General features: G+C 35.5%; 1 protein-coding gene across 5 annotated transcripts in view; it reads left to right on the top strand.

Moving 5' to 3' along the window:
* MYOF (myoferlin) overlaps positions 1 to 19,720 on the top strand; it is a 61,308-nt gene that overhangs the window by 14,612 nt on the left and 26,976 nt on the right. For 3 of the 5 annotated variants that reach the window (XR_009418851.1, XM_059476587.1, XM_059476583.1), the window contains exons 6-23: positions 1,947 to 2,107; positions 2,587 to 2,715; positions 3,971 to 4,033; positions 4,145 to 4,195; positions 5,729 to 5,759; positions 6,199 to 6,314; positions 7,445 to 7,571; positions 8,032 to 8,135; positions 9,072 to 9,140; positions 9,255 to 9,298; positions 9,704 to 9,786; positions 11,949 to 11,987; positions 13,668 to 13,792; positions 14,257 to 14,373; positions 14,734 to 14,911; positions 15,717 to 15,841; positions 16,317 to 16,423; positions 18,665 to 18,857. Coding sequence is in view for 4 of the 5 variants with exons in the window: in XM_059476587.1 (XP_059332570.1) it covers positions 1,947 to 2,107; positions 2,587 to 2,715; positions 3,971 to 4,033; positions 4,145 to 4,195; positions 5,729 to 5,759; positions 6,199 to 6,314; positions 7,445 to 7,571; positions 8,032 to 8,135; positions 9,072 to 9,140; positions 9,255 to 9,298; positions 9,704 to 9,786; positions 11,949 to 11,987; positions 13,668 to 13,792; positions 14,257 to 14,373; positions 14,734 to 14,911; positions 15,717 to 15,841; positions 16,317 to 16,423; positions 18,665 to 18,857 (1,862 nt within the window). In the remaining variant the exon portion in view is untranslated. The remainder of the gene's footprint in view (positions 1 to 1,946; positions 2,108 to 2,586; positions 2,716 to 3,970; positions 4,034 to 4,144; positions 4,196 to 5,728; positions 5,760 to 6,198; positions 6,315 to 7,444; positions 7,572 to 8,031; positions 8,136 to 9,071; positions 9,141 to 9,254; positions 9,299 to 9,703; positions 9,787 to 11,948; positions 11,988 to 13,667; positions 13,793 to 14,256; positions 14,374 to 14,733; positions 14,912 to 15,716; positions 15,842 to 16,316; positions 16,424 to 18,664; positions 18,858 to 19,720) is intronic. The other 2 variants (XM_059476584.1, XM_059476586.1) reach the window with 2 other exon arrangements.

Below are 19,720 nucleotides of genomic sequence, written 5' to 3'. Positions count from 1 at the left end.
AAAAAAAAATTGCCATTTCCTGACATAAAATGGATTTTAGTATGATTTTCTCTATTTGTTTAAAAACTTTTCTAAATGGCTTTTGTTTAGGGGAGAAAGATTTTTGAATGCTCAAGGAAACAGCAATTATCTGCTGCAATTCTAGGCCTAACCAAAAAGCAGAGATGTTCCATCTATTACTTTCAATGTCAGGGAGCTTGGTGAAAAAAATTTCTTGATTCATTAAACCTCTTTCCCCTTGTAGAACAATTAAGTTTTGGAAGACACTGTTTTATATTAGGTTGATATTTGACTAGGCGATGAAATACTATGATCAGTAGGAAATATTCTTTGGTCTCTCTGTATATCATATTGACCAGGCTTCTCTCTGCTGAGAGAATTTTTGAGATCTGGTTTTCCAGACTTTTAAAAGAACTGTGAAATAACAAACTTTTGCAGTTGATTGGAAAATAATAAGCTTAATATCAAGGCTGTGTTTGTGAAGAAAGAAGGAAGTTTAATAAATGTTTAAGAAATGTAAATTTATTTTAGAGAAGTAAATCAGTTTGACCATTATTTGGTGATAGATAGTAACATAAGAAGGAAAAAATTGAAATCAGGAGTCTTCTGGAGGGAAATTTTGATTACGCTGACTTCTCTCAGAGGCTGGTTTTGGAGAGCAAAAGGATAAGTAATATAAACACAAAAGTTGTGTGTTGAATTACTGCATTTCAAAGTAATTTTATAGAAATGTGGACTTGAAGGCTAAAATTCACCTTTATGAGATTATTTGATAGCTTTTAAACTTTTTTCAATTATAACATACAGATAAAATAAAAAATGGCAGTTTTTTATCTAGTATCCAGAAACTGCATGGAAATAATTTCAGTGTGAATTATGAAACACACTTTAGTTAGTTATTGTAAACACCTATTTCCCATGAAATGAAATCAATTTCCCTGAGACAGCTACAGCTCAGTTTCAGGAATTAAAAATTAAGTGCTAGGGTAATGTTAGCTGCATGGATCCATTGAGGCAAATGCATTTTGAGAGATGTTAGAGAGGTGGGTGTGGTCTTCTGCTTATGAAATACTTAGCATGTCAATCTCTCTGGTTTTATACATCTCTTACAAGGACCATGAAGGACTTGATTGTACAAAGTGATCATCAGCCTGTAATTTATAAAGTTAAAATACATTCTGGTAATGCCAACCACCACAGACACAGCTCATTCTTCCTCTAAATTTTACCATAGTCACTGCCCAGTTAAGAAAAGCTGTAAACACAAGGAAGTGGCCACTTTTGTGGTCTAGATATTTATGGATCCTATTTTGCAATTCTGGAATCTCAGATTATGATTCAGTATTATAGTCTCATGTGGTTGCAGAACTGTCTTCCACAAAGGCATGCTGATTTCAGAGCTGTCAAAGATCCTTACTGAAAAACTTATTCCACACTTAAATGTTGTAGAGAAGGATTCAGTTTTATTTTGGATGGCAGACCCTAAATATATTTGTGCATTCAAGATTCTGAACTAAAAACCAATGCTGTGCTATAGCCTAGTCTTGCTGCTGGGAAACAGCAAGATTCATTCAAAAGCAATGTTTATTCAGCTGGAATAAAATTAATCCCTTGTGGTGAATTGTGAACTAGTTGGATTACAGCTCAGCTTTGCTTGAATTGGTTGATTAAAAAAAATGTATGGGAATTGTATTAGACACTCTGCATCCAGAAGAGAGACTGATCTAGAGTTAGTTTGGTTAGGATATGAGTTGTTCTTAAGCAGGCTAGAACAACTTTCTAGCTTTCAAAAGGAGTTGGAAGGATGTAGTTGGCAAAAACATTATTGATGTGAACTAATAATAGAATTTTACTGGAACTCTTGGATATCAAACTCTTGTTCCTGTAACTTCAACAGCATGTTCTGCTATTAATTTATTAATTGCACTGGTTTTTTGCTGTCTGAGATGGAGAAGATGATGGAGGTTACGAGGATGGGTTGGATGGTCCAGTTGGTGGTATCACCCCAGCAGTTCCAAGTGGCACAAAGGAAGCCCAGCTGGCTAAACGCATCACCAAAGGAAAGAAAACACGGAGAATCCTCTCTAACAAACCACAAGATTTTCAGGTACTAAATTTATTAAATATTGCATGGTCCCTTTTTCTGCTGAGTATAACAGGCTTTTACACAGCCTGAGCATAATTTAATGTCAGCTTATCTAATGCACCACAGAGATAATTAGCCTCTTAATTTGAAAGCCAGTATTTCAAAATTATTCCTCAGATGTTCCTGTTACTCAGATGTCTGATTTTGTACAGTTCTTACTCAAATAGGGATGAACCTTATTTGCTGTATAGTTGTACAGATTTCAAACTACTGTAGCAGCTCTAAAAATAAATGGTAAAGGCAAATGAAAAAACCCCAGTGAAATAATTACCTGCAACTTGTCTTGTAAAATTAATTACTGTCATAATTAAGCTTGCAAAGTCTGGTTTGAATTGTCAGCTACTTCAGGTTGGCTAACATTAGTATAATAAGGAATTGTTGTGATCAGGATCACTGATAATATAGAGAATAAATCAGTACAAATATTTGATTTTTTTCAGATTCGTGTTAGAGTCATTGAAGGTCGTCAGTTGCCTGGGAATAACATAAAACCAGTAGTCAAAGTTCATGTTTGTGGTCAGACACACCGGACAAGAATCAAAAGAGGAAATAACCCATTTTTTGATGAAGTAAGTGGTGTAAGAACACGCTAGCTGAAGTGTTTAGGCTATCAAATGTTGAGAAGTAGTTAATACAATTTTCATTATGATCAATTAATACATTTTTAGTCATATTTATGGGTAATTATGGCTAACATGCATTATACCATTCCCAGTCCTTTTCTTTATGTATTCACATCACTAAACACATCTCTATCACTGACAGTCTTAGCAGATAAAGCTAACTAGAAGGAAGTCAAACTTCATGTGAGACATACGGAATGTTTTCTTTGGTGCAGTTGGCCATGTGACAGAATGACTGAGTAGTTGTGTTCACGTTATAAAAATCTCAGAAAAGTTAATTAGAAATCATTGTTGAACTCTGTGGTGTGTGCAGGTGAGTGCTCAGTGCAATGCCATAGGACTGCCACAGAACCTGGAGATGTCACTGCCTTGCTACCTGTGTTTTGTAAAAGCACCACTAGATTTCTCTGTCTAGGCAGGGGATCTGTGCATCAAACACACTGAAATACAGGAGAGAATTCAAAACCAGCTAAGGGACACAAGAACGATCCCATAGCTGAAAGATTAATGTTGCAAACCTGAAGTGTAATAGAGAAAATGCTGAGGATGACTCTCATTATCTGAGCATGTGCGGAAAATTCAGAAGATTTTGGAATTGCACGGCAAGCATGTTTAACATACACAAGCAAGACCAAGGAATTTATAAAACTTTAAAACTTGAACTAAGCTGTGGGTAGCAGTCAAAATTTATGAAGCCATGGAAAAAATAGGGATGGCAGAAAGTTGTTTGCACCTTATATTGAAATGATTCCTTGGCAGTCTCAATATCCATAGTAGTCTAAAACTGGAATACAAATCACTATCACCACTAACCCTAACAAGGCCCCTTTGACAACTACAACAGTGATGGTTAGACCAGGATTTAATGTTCTAGCAAATGAAATTCATAGTTTCTGAAGTTGCTCGCCTGAGAAAAATATGAAGTGCAGAGCAAGGAGCAAAGGGCAATGCTGGAAGTTTGCAGCACAGTTATGCTGACAGTGTTTGCTCAAATGGAAGTTGTACTGAGTTAATTTACTGAATTCACTTTTTCATTCTGCACTAAGTTACCACATAATATGTCCAGCAAGAAGGTGGGGTGAAAGTACTGTATCAGGTATGCTTCACATGCCTCTTAAAATAATGTTTTTGCATTTTATGTTCAAGAAATTATGTGTTTATCACTTAAGACAGGGTTTTTTCCTTGTTTTTACCTTGACAGATATTTTTCTACAATGTCCACATGACTCCTTTAGAGCTGCTCGATGAAACCGTTAGCATTCGGGTAAGAAAAACCAGTGCATATTCACAAGGCTGCTGCGTACCTGTAACATCCTCTGGCCATTTCCCAGCTTGTTTAGGAACATTCCTGTTTAATGCTCCTCTGTCTTTTTAGGTGTATGATTCTCACTCTCTACGAGCAGACTGTCTGATGGGTGAATTTAAGGTGGGTATGAAGAAAGCTCCATATCGGGACTAAGTGAAATAAAATGGGAGAAAATTTTTAAGTACGGGTTTTAAATGTTTACATTTATACTTCTTTTTCACGGGGTCAGAGAATTACCTGATGATGTCTTGCTACTCAAGCTAGAGACCATTTTCCCAAAGCACTAGTAAGCAGATTTTTTTAATTGAGTAGAGGAGTATTGTTAAAAAAATTTGTGTGATTTATATACCAAGTTCTCCAATTTGCATCCAGGCAACTTTTTCTTCTTTTGTGGTCAGGTGATTATTTGATGTGAGGAAGGGTTTGAAGAGATAATTTGATTAGGTAGCTAATAGGCAGAATAGTGGTATGTATGGTGGCATAAAGACACACATTCTCAAATAATGTGGAGGGGTCTTCCCTTGGTCAGAAGTAAAGCAAAAACAGGGGTGGAAAATTCATTTAGTTAAAGTCATTTCTATGGTTCTGATGATATTAGTGAGATGGTCTTCATTTGGATTTGTTATTGTCAGCTCTGGGAAGTAGACATCTGCCTGCCAAGAATTCCCATGTAATGCAATTCCCATGTAATTCCCTTGTAATGGCTGCTGGGATCAGCTCTTACAACACTTTCAGTACTGGCTGTCTCTTCTGCTTGCTTATTTGGTACTGCATAATTCAAGAGGTCTCTAGACCAGCTTTTTGCAAAAATATGCAAAGAGGGAAGAGTGCTCTTTTGGAAATGAAACACTTTGTGCCACAAACCTGATTGCTTTTTGCTTCTCACTGCTTATTTTCTGTGTGATTTCTAGTGATTGAGTCAGTGGTGTATTGCTGTGTGGAAGATTGATTATTCACTAAGCAGGTGACAGCACATCACTCAGCTGCTTTCTGTTCCTGCAGGCACACATTCCAAGAGGAAACCACAAGGGTAATTCTGTCTAGAAAATCACCCTTTCAGATTTCACCTGCAAGGAATACTGGCCCCAACTGCATGAGCAAACATACTTACATTCCTGAACATGTTTAAAATCTGATCCAATGAATGAGGCAATCTCGTCCAGATTTGACACACTGGGGAGAGAAATGGTCATAATTCTTAATAAAGAAAAGGAAATTATTCATTAAAAAAAAAATTCACTTCTGGAACTGAAGGATGAAATGTTGAGCAGGAAGAAAGAGCAAAAGTGTTCTGATAAGCCTGTCTGAACATAAAATAATGAATGAGGGTAGGGAATTCAAGAAGCAGTAAGCCAGCCCCATCTTGTGTCTCTGGTAAATGAAAAAGCTGGGGATCCAAGAAAATAAGAAAATAACCACACATATTATCTTTTCTTGCATTTTCTTCTTGGCTGCTCTATCCCTTTGAAATCTCTCATTTTTCAGTGTAAGACATTTTCTCTTTCTCCTCCTAGTATTATTCTATGTAAGCTGTCTTGTGTTTGTGACAAGAGAACAATGTAGTACTGCCCATGAAAAACATGGGGGGAGTTGCCCCACCATTTTTCTGTTTTGGTATTTCTTCAGAGGTAATGCCTTTGATCTTTATTTCAGATTGACATTGGCTATGTTTATGATGAGCCTGGTAAGTAATGGTTACTTCAGAACTTCTTTCCTTGAAACTACAAGTTGAAACATTTCATTGAATTTCTAAAGTAAGAGAAGAAAGTTAATGTAAAGTTATTTAAGTTTGCTGCTTTAAGTATTAACTTCCAAATATCCAACAATATATAACTCTTTTCAGTGAATTCACAATGAAGTACAAGCCCCTTTTTTTCAAAGACCTAAAATTTGAAAAATGCAACATTTGATAACTATCCCTGAACTAGTATGCCAAAATAGTTTGACACCAGATTTCGTTTTGGATGACTCTATTGAGACCTGTCTGGGACAGGATTATTTTGTTAAATAATTAGTGCAATTTAGGATAAAGCATACTTTTGAAATAGCTCACTGCTTATATGATGTCTGCCATTATGTAATGGGCATTACTGGGGACAGTGGTGATGTTTGTTTTATTTCAGGCCATGCAGTCATGAGAAAATGGCTTTTGCTGAGTGATCCTGAAGATACAAATTCAGGAGCCAAAGGCTATATGAAAGTCAGCATGTTTGTCCTGGGAACTGGAGATGAGCCGCCAGTAAGTTGAATTTAAATGTTTTTCTTCCACTCTCCATCCCACAGATACTTATTTATGTCCCCCCAACATTGTTTTAATACTGTATAATTTGCTCTGTGAGCAGTACCTAGAAGACAGAATCTACTGGTGGTTTCATCCTGTTCTAAGTGGCTAACTCAAAGCTTGTTTTGTTATTCTGCTCAGTTAAGCAATCTCCACCATTTATGGATGCTCCTTCACGTACTGGCAGCAGAGATGTGTTAGCCTGGCTTTGCGTGCCAGCTGATGTGTAACTCTCCTTAGCTTAGCTAAGCAGGCAGAGCCACTGACACCAGTTCCAGGACTAAGTCAGGGATGTCTCCACTACTACAAAACATAGACAAGCCCATAGAGAAACCAGAGTACTACCCAAATTTCCTGGTGAAGATCAGACCCCTCAGTAATTACAAGTCAGGCACAGGTAATTTGATGCAGATGAAAGCAGCAGGTAGTTTAAATAATCCAATCCTTCCTGTCAGCTGTTCTGTCAAGGTGAAAACAGGTGATTTTTTTTTTCTTGTAATGCTTTTCTTACCAGACCATTGCCTGTATTTTTGCTTTTCTTCCTGCCTGATATTTTTGCATACTGTTCTCCTTAGCTGAATATAATGTGGTTCCCAGAACCATGGCAGATTGCCTTTTAGTTTCATATTAACTGTTCCTCTCTGCTGTTCTCACACTTCTTGAAATCACAAGGAGATGTCTAGTTGTTTGTGGTGTGTTTATTTTTAAATGAGGAAGCAGTAAGTTCTGCTAAGTTATATCAGACTTGTAAGCTTTTCCTAATTGTAATAAATGCCTTCTCATGAGGTGAATATGAAATTTGCATTAAGTTGGCATTTTACATGTGCCAAAGTCATCTTTGTCTGATGATGGTGATTTTGAAAGTGTGATTACAGTGGGCTCCTGCAATTGGGTACTTTAGAGATAAAACTGAAAGTAAAATAGTTTAGCTGGAATTAAATTTTTGTGGCTTGATGATTTGGTACAGTCTCATTCTTCATCATGAAACTGACACCAGTCTTTAGCTAATCAACAGTTTAGCTAATTACCTTAATTCTAATTCTCTACATTGCCTTGTCTTTTTTGTCTACAACTGTATCCTCCAACAGGTTGAAAAAAGGGAGAGAGATAATGAAAGTGATGATGTGGAGAGCAATCTTTTATTACCTGCTGGGACTGCACTTCGATGGGTCACTTTCCTTCTCAAAATCTACAGGGCTGAGGACATTCCACAAAGTATGCAGCTTCTCCCTCCTTGTCCATTGGTGTTTGAACACTTAGAAATAGTTATTTGTGTCAGCTGCTCAGAATAGAATATAGTTGACTTTTTATCCCTTGCTAGCATGTTTTCTCCCCTATATCTGTGCCAAATAGCAGTGTCTTCAAATACATGTATAATGTTTTTCAAATACAGTGATGCCTTTAAATTCAGGAGCACATCAGCACTACATATGATGTTTGAAAAATCTATATTCTTAAAATTGCTCCTAAGCCAAAATTCTCAGTTTTTACCTGCAACACTTCTGAATTTTGCTTATCAGGTTAGACTTTATTCTTCCTAGATCTGTGAGCTGGTTGATTTTGGTAAGATTGCAATGGGCAATTTATTATTTAGGAATAATAATAGTAATAATAATAAAATAAAAATAGTAATAATAAAACAACTACCTTAATTTAATTTTTGACACTTCTCCAGTGGATGATGCTTTTGCACAAACTGTCAAGGAATTATTTGGAGGAGAAGCAGACAAGAAAAACCTGGTAGATCCATTTGTAGAAGTTTCTTTTGCTGGAAAAAAGGTAATATAGTAAATATCGGTACCTTTGTATTCTAATTGTTGTCCTGAGAACAGATTTCATAAGCCAACATGAGTTTTTAATTTTACTGTAACTATGGAAATAAAAAAATGAAAAAATAAAGTTCAAGAAAAGATAGCAAAAAAATAAAGTTCAAGGTACAATGGAAAGGGTGTAAAACTGATGACTAATGAAAGGAATGTATGACTAAAGGCTAGAACTGGCATATGCCAGATTGCTTGCCTGCCAGTGGTTCCTGATTGCTTTTAGTACTTGGTGATACAGATCTTTCTGCACAGATTAACTGCATTTGTACATTTAAATAATGATGTGTTCCTTAGAATGCCAAATTTGATCTGGAGCACAATTGCACAACATATATTCATTGCTAGTAAATTTTTTGTCAGTCATTTAATATGCTGCATAGTCAGGTTACCACACCCAGTAGTGTAAAAGATCTTAAGAAGACATGACCAGCAAATAATGCAGCCTCTCCCCTATGATATAGTCTTCATCTACCCTAAAATCTGCATAAAGAAAGCTGGAATCAAGTAATTCCTTCATCTCATTTCTCTGCAGTGATAAAAGCAGAATAAATTGTGGTTTGTGGAATTAACAAGCTTTAACAATTTCATTTATTTGTCACTAGTGAAAAAAAAAACAGGATAACCTAAATCTCACATATAAACACTGTTTCAATAGTTTCTTTTCCTCTGAAACTCATTAATGCTGCATATGCAGATTACTCTAACTGCACTTATCAGTGGAAAACTCATTGAGCATCAATGGCTCATTGCAGCTTTAATCCAGGATTCACTTACTACTACCCCTAATTTTTCCAATCAGATGATGATGTGTTCTAAATCATAGCTAGTATACTTTTTTTTCTGTTTTATCTTTGATGTTGCTCTGTTGTATATTTGATTTCATTTTTGGCAGGTTTGCACAAACATCATTGAGAAAAATGCTAATCCAGAATGGAATCAAATTATTTATCTTCAAATCAAGGTCAGTTTTTTTATCCTTGTTTCTGCAGTAACCAGCCTTTTCTTGGAACTTAAGGCATTGCAGAGGTGAAAAAAAGTAATGAGATTTTTTACTTTCATTGCTTTTTTATTTCAGTTTCCCTCAATGTGTGAGAAAATAAAACTTTCAATTGTTGACTGGTGAGTTATGACTTTTAATCAAATTACTTAAAAAGCTAAATAATAATAAGCAAAGAATAAGAAAATATGAAAAGAAGATAATAAGAAAAGTCTGGTTCTATAGATGTCAGGTATTTTTACAATACCTTTATGGTTTCTTTACCAGAGATCTGATTAGTGTAACATGAGATTATTTTTAATTGAGTGCAGTGAGAACTGAGCACTGTCACTGTTTAATGATAGTGGAAAAGTCAGGTGACTTATTCATGGATTACAGCCCACTTTTGTAACTTGTCATTACTGGTTTTGTTAGTAATATTGAAGCATTTCAGGCCATAGAAAATGTATGTACCAGTAGCTTGCCCCTGGGTGTGATGACTAGCATTATATTTAAATAAAATTTTTCTCTTTTTTCCTTTTTTGTAGGGATCGACTTACAAAAAATGATGTAGTTGGAACAACATATTTAAGTCTCTCAAAAATTGCTTCTTCTGGAGGAGAGGTTGAAGGTAATTGCTTAAGCAGTGTGTAACACACAATCTTCTCTTGGGTTACACAGAATGGCAGAGATCAGTGTTCTAAGAAAGTATATATTTATCTATAGTTTCTCAGTTCCCTGGCAACAGGATTGTCTATTCCTTTTGAAATATTCCAAACAATGCTCCTAGAAAGCATTCTATGGGACTTTAAAAAGTAAAGTATTAAAATTTTCATGACTGAACCACATCATGATGGAAATAGCAATAATTCAAGCTTTGGTTTTCCACTATATATATATGCTAATGAATTGAGTAAATTTGCCAGTACTTTCCCAAATTCAGAAAATGATGTGATATCACAATCTACCATGTGTAAGATATGCAGATTTACTTAGATGCTTAATAAGATACTTAATTTCAAGACAATCTGGAGTCACTGCTTCAGAACCATTTCTTCTTTGGACACTGGTAAACAAGACTCCTTTTGCTACTTCATAAGAGTCTCTCTTCTGTCTCTGAGAAGAGAACCTAAAAGCTGTGGAGTGCTCCTGAGTAGTTATCCTAAAGGAACTATCTAGAACCACATACTCATTTCCTGGACACCACTGGGCTGCTTGCAGATGCTGGGATACCTGGGTCAGTCTCTGCTCTGATCAGAGAAGCAGGCACTGCATCTCATTGCACAAGTGCTCTGTATTCCTATTTTGTAACTCTGATTTTGATTTCACTGCTATGATTGCAGACAACTGATCTATATACTTCAATCAATAGAGATGTCTGGATATGTAATTTCATACAGCTAAAACCCAAAACTGTTTAACTGCAAGAAAACAAGTTAGACAAGATATGAGGTGGCTAAAATATTGTTCCCATTGGGAAATAGCTTTGTAATAAAACTCTTCTTTAAAATATTATAAGAAATACTTTTTCTGCCAATATTTTGGAAAATATCAGAAAAAATCCAGTTACATTTATGTTCTAATATAATCTTGTGATTATTGATAATTTCTTTGTGATCTATATCTGTAATCACCTCTTTTTATAACAAGATCCTTCATGCAATTGGGCCAGCTCCTACACTAGGATTCTGTGTTAACTTGCCAGAAAAATTGTTTTATCTTTTTAGTGAACATAGCTTGGCATATTAGTTATCCAAACAGCATTGTAAAGCTCCAGGTTAAACAGGCTTAGCATGAATTTATCTGACTGTCTACATTAGTTTGAAGGACACTGTCTCAAAACTATTTTCAGCATTGTCACAATAAGAATCTAAATTACTTATTTTTTCTGTTGTATTTATAAAATCTCTATGATATGTACTTGTCTGAGACCAATTTGTCTTTAAGCTGGTAGCTGTATCAGGTGTTTAGAAACAAAGTTAGTGGCTCCAATCCTATGCTGACGTGAGGCAAGACTTGGATGGAATTGTATTTTCAGTCACATAAAAGCTTATGAAGTAGTCCTCTTAGAAGGACTGCTGTTGAAGTAAGACTTCATGCAAATATTCTTTTAATATATCCTGTGCACAGCCAGAAGCAGAAGAAAAAGGCATTGGGGAAGCCAAGAGAGAGGGGTTGGGCTCTTGGGGAGAATTCAGCTCTGGAGAGATCCCTTTTACTCCCCTATGAGTGTGTATCCTGAGCTGCAGCTGAGGCACAGAGCATTTATCAAACCCAGACACTCAGTCACTGGGAGATTAGTTTGGTTTCTCTCTCTGCTCAGGTACTGGCTGTTGGAACAGCCATTTCTATTGTCTTCTTTTTAGTGCTGTGCCTGAAGCCTGTTCTGGCTTCTAAAGGATTGTGAAACTGAGCTAGTCTATAGTCCTCAGTAAATGTAAATATACCCTAAGGGCCCTGAAATGTAGTGGGGTTTTAAAATGTCCTTAAGATTTTTAAAGTAGTTTAAAAAATAAATCTATATTTTGTGTGGAGGAGAATTGTACAAAGCTGAAAAATAAGCACTAAACCAAGCTATTTTGTCAGATATATGCTGGCTTTTTGCCCTTTGGAATTTATACAGGAGGAGTAATACCTTCATGTATTAACCAGAAGCAAAATTCTAGCCCATATGAAATTTATTTTGTCTCAGGCTTTCAAGTTTATTTTTAAAGGAGATTGCATTGTGATGTGTGGTTTTTTTTAAATGCTATTATCATTCGTCATGTAACTACTTCTCTTTTCATAATATAGATCTTTCATCTTCGGGAACAGGGGCTTCATCATATGAAGGTTTATCTCTTCACCTGTTACTGATTTTGTGTTCCATTGCCCAAACTGAAGAGTATTGCCTAAGATAGTCCATCAGCTTAAAAATATTTTTAATAATTCTTTGTCTAAAAGATTTCACCATTGTGATTAAAGATTTTCAAACATAACTGACTCTATAAACCAGTTTTGGCACTGGAATTGGTTTGAAAATATTTCTGTTTGGCTGGTGCTTCAAGCTGTGTGTTAGAGATGAGCATGTAGTTGCTTCAATTACAAAGTGCTTAGTCTAACAATGGCTTGAAATTTTTAACTTAGCTCTGAGATCACGGGTATATTTGCAACTGCAGAGCCCTGCAGAAGTAAATAACTGCCTTAAATAATTAGTGCCTGTTTTGCTTATGCTTAACAAGCTGTATAAACAAACTAATAAAATCTAGTTCTGTTACTACCTGGAGAGGTGACATTTTCCAGGTGGACATCCAGGTTTGAAAGAATTTCTGGTAAGTACTTAAGTAGTGAGAAAGAAATACAAGTGGAGTGCAGTTGAAAGGTAATCCACATTCATCCACATGGTACTTCATTTACTATCCTCCTTTCTTAAAAAAGTAACATTAAGTTAGAGGCTGAAATAATTTCTCAGAGTCAATTTCTATTATACATGATCATTAGCCTTCTAAAAGTAAACAACTGAATCTTAAATTTTAAAAAATAGAAAATAAATTATTTTTATTCCAGATTTGGGAGTTTTTTCCTTGTCTATATGTTTTTAAATTTATATTCTATTTAATTTATTGGCATCAGTAAGTAGTGAATTTAACACATATCTGTATCTTAAACCTAGTCATACTGAGGTGTGATGTGAGCAGTTCAGCCTTAGAATTTTTTTTAAATTGGACATTATTCAAATTATTTTTTTCATTCAATTTTTGAACTGTTTCTGATTCAGAGGTAAGGGTGTGAAAATAGCCAAATGCAAAATAGAGAACTGCAAATCTTTATTTTATATTGTGCAGGTTATAGGTGACTTTGTTGACAGGAAATGACATCAAGACATCACATCCACTTTTACAATCCACTCGTGTCACCCAGTAGTGGCATGGCCACACGAGGCACAACCCTTTACTGTCACTGTCCTACCTCAGCCTTCTTTTCCTGTGAGAAATAAGTGCATCCCTCTCTGTGCTGCAGGTCATTCCAGGAAATTTTTTGTTGCAAAGGTGACTTGTGTCTCACCTCTTTTTTCTGCTAGAGAGTGCATCTTTTCTGTGGCTGTTTAGTTTGATCTTTGGCCTGTGCCTTTAAGTGATTGCAAATGTTGTTTTACTCAGCTTCACATTTTCTAGAAAACATGACTTCTGTTAGCATAAGAGCACATTACCCTTGCGCATAAATTAAAACCATATATTTGAAGTGGGACATAAATTCCTCTCATTCTGTGGGATTTTTGCTGCATGAAGTGTTGTGTTGCATGAAGTGTTTTGCTGCATTTAGTGTAAGTGTTGTGCAGTGAAGTTAGGTACAAGTACAGTCATCGGTATAATTAATTTAAATTCATATGATATATCCTGAAAGTGTTCTCATATTACTAATACCTAACTAATATCTAACATTCCTTCTAATGGATTTGATAGCAATGTTACTTGTTTCTTTCTGGCTCAATATGGTAATTAATGAAGATATAATGGTAATATCTTCTGTTAGCAAACTCTGGAGAAACTGAAGTTGGATTTTTACCAACATTTGGGCCTTGTTACTTAAACTTTTATGGAAGTCCAAGAGAATACACTGGATTCCCAGACCCATATGATGAATTAAACTTTGGAAAGGTAAGTTTCTTTATTAATTGTTTTTCATAAAAGAGTTAACCCAGTTCTTTTTAATCAATGAATTAATAATTTTAATTTTTTTTTTACACTACATACCTCTTGCTCTTTGTTTTTTGAATAATATTTTAAATTTAAGATTAATAAGGAAGTATGATAGTATTTTCCATTCCTATCTGGCTTTGTTTTAAAGGTATTTTTGAAGGAGCAGAAACGATTTTCACAATTTCACTAACTGCACCTTTACATGCATTTGTATTTCTTCTTTCCCTGTTTGCATAAATATGATTTTCACTTCCAGCATTAAGCCAACTACTTTATTTCACTTGTTCCAATACGTACATCCATGCCTCTGCAGGAGTTCTGATAACACTTCAGTGAAGCCAGAATTGTGTACAACTAAAAAAAATATACGCTTCTTTAGGGCAAATATATAAAATTTGATTTTATATGTGTTTATGTTACAGGGAGAAGGAGTTGCATATAGAGGGAGAATTCTGGTTGAACTATCTACATTATCTGAAAGCAAGCCCGTTAGTAAAAAATTAGAAATGATTCCTAATGATGACTTACTGGTTGTCGAGGTAAATCCTTGTTTTATTGTCACTGTTGGTAGTGGAGATGTGCCTGGCTGATTGTTTTTAGAGAGTGATCTAACTCAATAAAATCAGTACAATAGAGTTCAATCTCCAGGTTAAGAGAGGCCTTTACTGGTGGCTGAGGAGTAGTGGCTACAAAATGTTGTGCCCTTGTAGCAAGAAGGTTTAATCTGAAACATTTTATAATATCAAATTCAGTAATTTATTATACACATTATATTTTTTTGTTTCTTCTCAGAAAACAGTAAAAACATTGAAGCTATAATTTCCATTTAGCTATTGCTATTGTTTTTCTATAATTGTGGATCCCAATTTGAAATCCAACTGAAAAGGTTGTTTTGGTAGAAATACCAGCGCAGACGGAAGTTCTGCTTGGCTGCTGTGTTTCACTCTGCCACGATGCTGCAAGACACGGGGGAGCCCATCCAGTTCGAGGTCAGCATCGGCAACTACGGCAACAAATTCGACAGCACCTGCAAACCCTTGGCGTCAACCACCCAGTACAGCCGCGCCGTGTTCGACGGTAAATAGAAAAGAATTTCATTTCAAGTATTCAATACTCCAAAACTGCCTTTTGGATGTGCTGTTTGCAGCTGTGCAGTCTCAGCCCAAACCACACTGAAAATGTGACAGAAAAGGGCACGGGGTCTTCAGAGCTTTTGAGGTGAAGTTGCATTTATGGAATACGTGCTGCAAGGCCCTACTAATAGTGAAATTTGGACAGAATTCAGTGAAATCTTTTGACCGCGTACTAGATATACACAAACTTTGCCAGGAGAAGAATTCACATTATTTTAGAGGTATCTAGAGTTAAGTAGGGAAAACATGATTTGAATATTCTGATTTAGAATAAAATAATAACTTGTTTTTAAGTCACACATCTCTCAGCCTAGAAAAAAAAATTAGCTAGATGACAGGAAAATACATTTTGGCTATAATTTTTTTATTAACTGCAAAGGGTAGTTGTTTTTTTCTCCTGTGTATTAAATGAAATAATCAGACTTACTCTAGAAAATTATTATTTGAATATTTTATTTCAAGGATAAAATTATAATAATGTGCCATCTACATAAGTATGTTATGGGAAAGAATATGTTAACAGCTAATTTATTTTTTAAAACCTATTGGATTTTGAAACAATTTGAAGTGAATGTTTACCATTCAACAGATGCTATAGTGGCTTGAAAATGCAAATCTTTTTGTGAATTTGGAGTAGCTTATATGTTTTTCATGATTTGTAGTACATAAATGATATGAATGTAGCAACAGTGTACAGTATCTATTCCTGTCATGAATTCTAAACCTTACATACAAATGTTTCACACCAGGTAATTATTATTACTACTTGCCATGGGCAAACACAAAGCCAGTTGTAACGCTGACTTCTTTTTGGGAGGACATAAGTCACAGATTAGACCCTGTGAATGTAATCCTAAACATGGCTGAAAGACTGGTAAGACATTTAAAATCTATTTTCATTTTTACTCGTTTTCATTTAGAGGTGTAAGGAAAAAGTGGCATTTTGAGCAAATTATGAAAATTTTGTGATACTTTCTCTCCTTTTTTCTTAGTCAAAATTAAAAGTTGCTTGGTGTAACAAATGGCACTGTTAATCACAGGCCTGTATTTTAGCAAGGCTCAGCACACTCCTGCTTGAAGCCACAGGGAATTCCCAGGGAAAGGAAGAGTCGTCAGTGTTGGTTGGAGCTGTTAAGTCTGTGGGACTGTTATTTGCATGTTTTGTGGAATACAGTGGGGGAGAACATCAGAATAGTCCTGTTGAATACAAATTAGGTTTAAGCATGAGTCTTTTATTGGTTTGGCCTTTACACAGATGAATAAATAAGATCAAAATCTTGAAACTCCTACTGACCATAAACCACACTGGAAGTTTATAAGTGCAAATTCTTTTCTTTTAAATTCCTCAGCAATCCAACTTAGCCACCTTAAAATCAGGAATGCAGGCTAAAGTGTCTGAAAACAGATTAGCAGAGATGTGGTTGAAGCTGATTGATGATCTTACAGAAGACATAAGGTAAAAGAATTTTTTTTATCTCTTATGTTATCATTCCAGGCCTGCTCAGAATCTTTGTTATTGCCTCTGCTAAGTCAGAAAACAAATTCTGAGGACTATAAAACTGACTAATCTCATAAATTGACCTAAGAACCGAAATTCCAAAAGTAAAACATCATGGATGTTGCCAATCAAATAATCCATCTGGTTGTGTAATTCTCCATTATCTCAGGATAGTTTTATTACTGACAGTGATAAGACAAAACAGCATCTCTTGAAAAAAATCTGAGGCAGGATTTTTCTGAAAATGGATATTAGATCTCTCTGCTGCCTTTCTTGCTTCCACCCTTCTTTAGAATTCCTCATGTACCTTTGGTTTACCTGTGTTTCATTGTTATTTCTGAAACTGAAGAGGGAAGAAAGTCTAGTACTTCATTGGTAAGCCCAAAATAAAATATCAAAGGTTATGCAGGGATTATGAGCCATAAAGATCATATTTTTGAATAAGCTTTTAGTCAATGTGTCTGTATGTCTGGGGGTGTTCAGAGAAGGCAGCAGGAGTCAGCATTTGAGTTTTGAAAGAGAATATATTCTAAATAGAGAGGAAGGAATTGTATGAGAAAGAGACATTCAAAAAGGAGATATTGAGATGGGGAGAGTAAACAAGTGGGTGATAAAACAGCACAGGAAAAGTAAAAGGAAAATGGCAGAACAGTTGTTATCCATAAGAGGAAATAACAAAGAACATGAAATGAGAGAACAAATTCATCATGTTGTTGAGCCAATAGAAACGTTAGCAGAAGAAAAACAAACAGTGGAGGTCAGTATGTACTAGCAAAGAATTAAATGATAGAAAACTTACAGAAAAATATAAACTAATAACTTCATAGAATCCTGTGGTCTGAAAGAAACAGATAAAAAGGACTGACAAACTCAAGGAAAATAAAATGTGAAGGGCAAGCTTTTGTCACATGGAACCAGTGTGGAAACTTCAGGCCATTTCCTCATCCTGACACATATTTGCACTGTTATAAATTCAGACCATTGTTTTATAAAATATCACTCAACAATTATGGAGCAATAGCACTTAGATATAGCACCAAATGAACTTAATTTTGCTGATGGGATACAATTTTCTTTTGGTTTTTATTTTTTCCAACAAACTCAAAAAACTTCTGTCAAAGACATAGCTCCCTGTCTTTAGAAGATTTTTCCTTGCTATGCTAAGGTTTAAATAAGTTAGAAGTTTGAGAGAGTTTTCAGTGCAATACTTAAAATTATTTGACTTTCTGAAGGTTATGATCTGGTACATGTGATTGATGTCAAAGCAGCTCCCAGGGCAGACAGCCCTTGCATTCAGATTAGTAGAAGTAACTCCAGTGGAAGGCACAATAGTCACTATCAGTTTTACAGAATCAAAACCATTAGAAGTTCATAGAGTTAAATATAGGTCACAGAAGAGAAACTAGGCAGTGCCTTTGGAAATTTTTTAACTTTTTGTAAAATATCATATTAAAGACATTCTAATGAACTCTGCTAAAGGGATACAGTCATTGGTCTTTGAAAAGCTGGCTTTTCCTCAAACCTCCTCTCATTTTTCTGATGGAATTGGACAGCACAGTCACACACATGGTATGATTTTTTGAGGGTGTTCTGTTCAGAGGCAGGGCTAAATGATCCTTGAGAGGCCCTTCTAACTCAGGATTCTGAGACTTTTTGGTTCCATTGAATGCTTACTCTGCCCTCTGCTGGCTCAAAAGTTCTGTGTCACAGATTTCTTTCAGAGTTCTTTGATGTTTTCTTGCCAGAGGGTTAGATAAATCTAATCATAGCCACAAACCATATTTTTATATTGAATTTCTGAGAATATACAGTTTCCAGGGAAGGAAAGGAACCTAATCTTGGTCTGAAGGCACTGGTTTCAGTTTTGAGATGTACATTTTGAGAGGATAATATTTTATTGTGAGTATATAGAGAAATGGATTTTCCTTAGTTTGATTGGTGGCAATTACATTAAAGCAAACACCTCAAGGTGTTCTACCTTGGTGCTTGTTATGTAAGTACAGCCTTTCCCTTGCTTACCATAAATACCTTGTGAGTTGAAAATCTCTGCAGAAATAGATGCAATAGCACTGTTCCAGTGGTTTTCAATCACAGAAATGATGGCGCTCAATCCATTGCCACTGTTTTCATGTCTGCATTTAAAGTGTAACTAAATAAAAGCCACTGGGGTTATTAACCATATAAATATTCTCTTTTCAGTAAACCATTTCCCCTCATAGAAGGCAAATCTAATATTACAGTCCTTGACACTCAGATAGAAAAGCTGCGCCTCAAGTCTCTCAAACAGATTGGAGAAGCAGCAGCCAGGATGAGAAGTGAGGCTACTGAGGTGAAAGCCACTCTGACAGAAATTGAGGACTGGTTGGATAGATTACTGCAACTGAGTGAAGAGGTTAGTGCTTCACGATACTGGTGTTTGGTTTAGCAGAACTGGTTAGTTTAGCAAGGTCTGTCTAACACTAATGGGTGTAAAGTTCACTGCTGATCAAGCAATATTCACCCTCTGTAGAATAGTAATTTTAGATCCTGTGAAAGTAAACATGTTCCCCTCTGTAATTGCAATTTACTTTTACAAAACCCATTTGTTAGATGTTCTCACTGAGAATGTGTGTTGGGTAATGATCACTCTGTGATTTCTCCCAGAGTTGCAAGTCACTTTTCTGGTTCAGGGACTGCAGGGTATATGTTGGATTTCCACAGCTTGTAGCCATAGCAATCAACTTCTAACAGAGTTGAATATGTTTCTGTGGATTTTTTAAAAGTTTTTACCAATGGTTTCTGTTTTCATCTTGGCTGTCTCATAACTGTTTTTCAAAACATTTTAGAAATGGTTTTATTTTTAATTTGTTTCTTCTGGTCTGTAGAGCTACTGATTAAAAAAAAAAAAAGATCAGTTAATTGGCCAGACTTGTAGCTAACTCACAAAGGTGGGCACAGAACTCCAAAAAGGTAATAGGTGGTTTCTGTCTTCTGCTAAAATTCTTACAATTACATACCCTTAATGTGGAAGCATCACAAGTACTTTAATATGTATCAGGTCAGTCCAAAGCATCAGCATATGTCATCCAGTCATTATCATCACCTTAAGGGAATTGAGATACAAAATATCTTTAGAAAAATTAATAAAAGATGTAAGGATTTTTAAAATAAAACTTACTTTGTTCTCCAAAAATCTCAATGGTATTTTTTATTATTCTTTCAGAAGTATATATTGGTTTACTTGCAAAACAAAACAATTCCCTCTATTTATCATGT

This window comes from Ammospiza nelsoni, chromosome 8 (assembly GCF_027579445.1).
Source record: "Ammospiza nelsoni isolate bAmmNel1 chromosome 8, bAmmNel1.pri, whole genome shotgun sequence".
Lineage (NCBI taxonomy): Eukaryota > Metazoa > Chordata > Aves > Passeriformes > Passerellidae > Ammospiza > Ammospiza nelsoni.
This window is presented reverse-complemented; position numbering and strand designations above follow the sequence as displayed.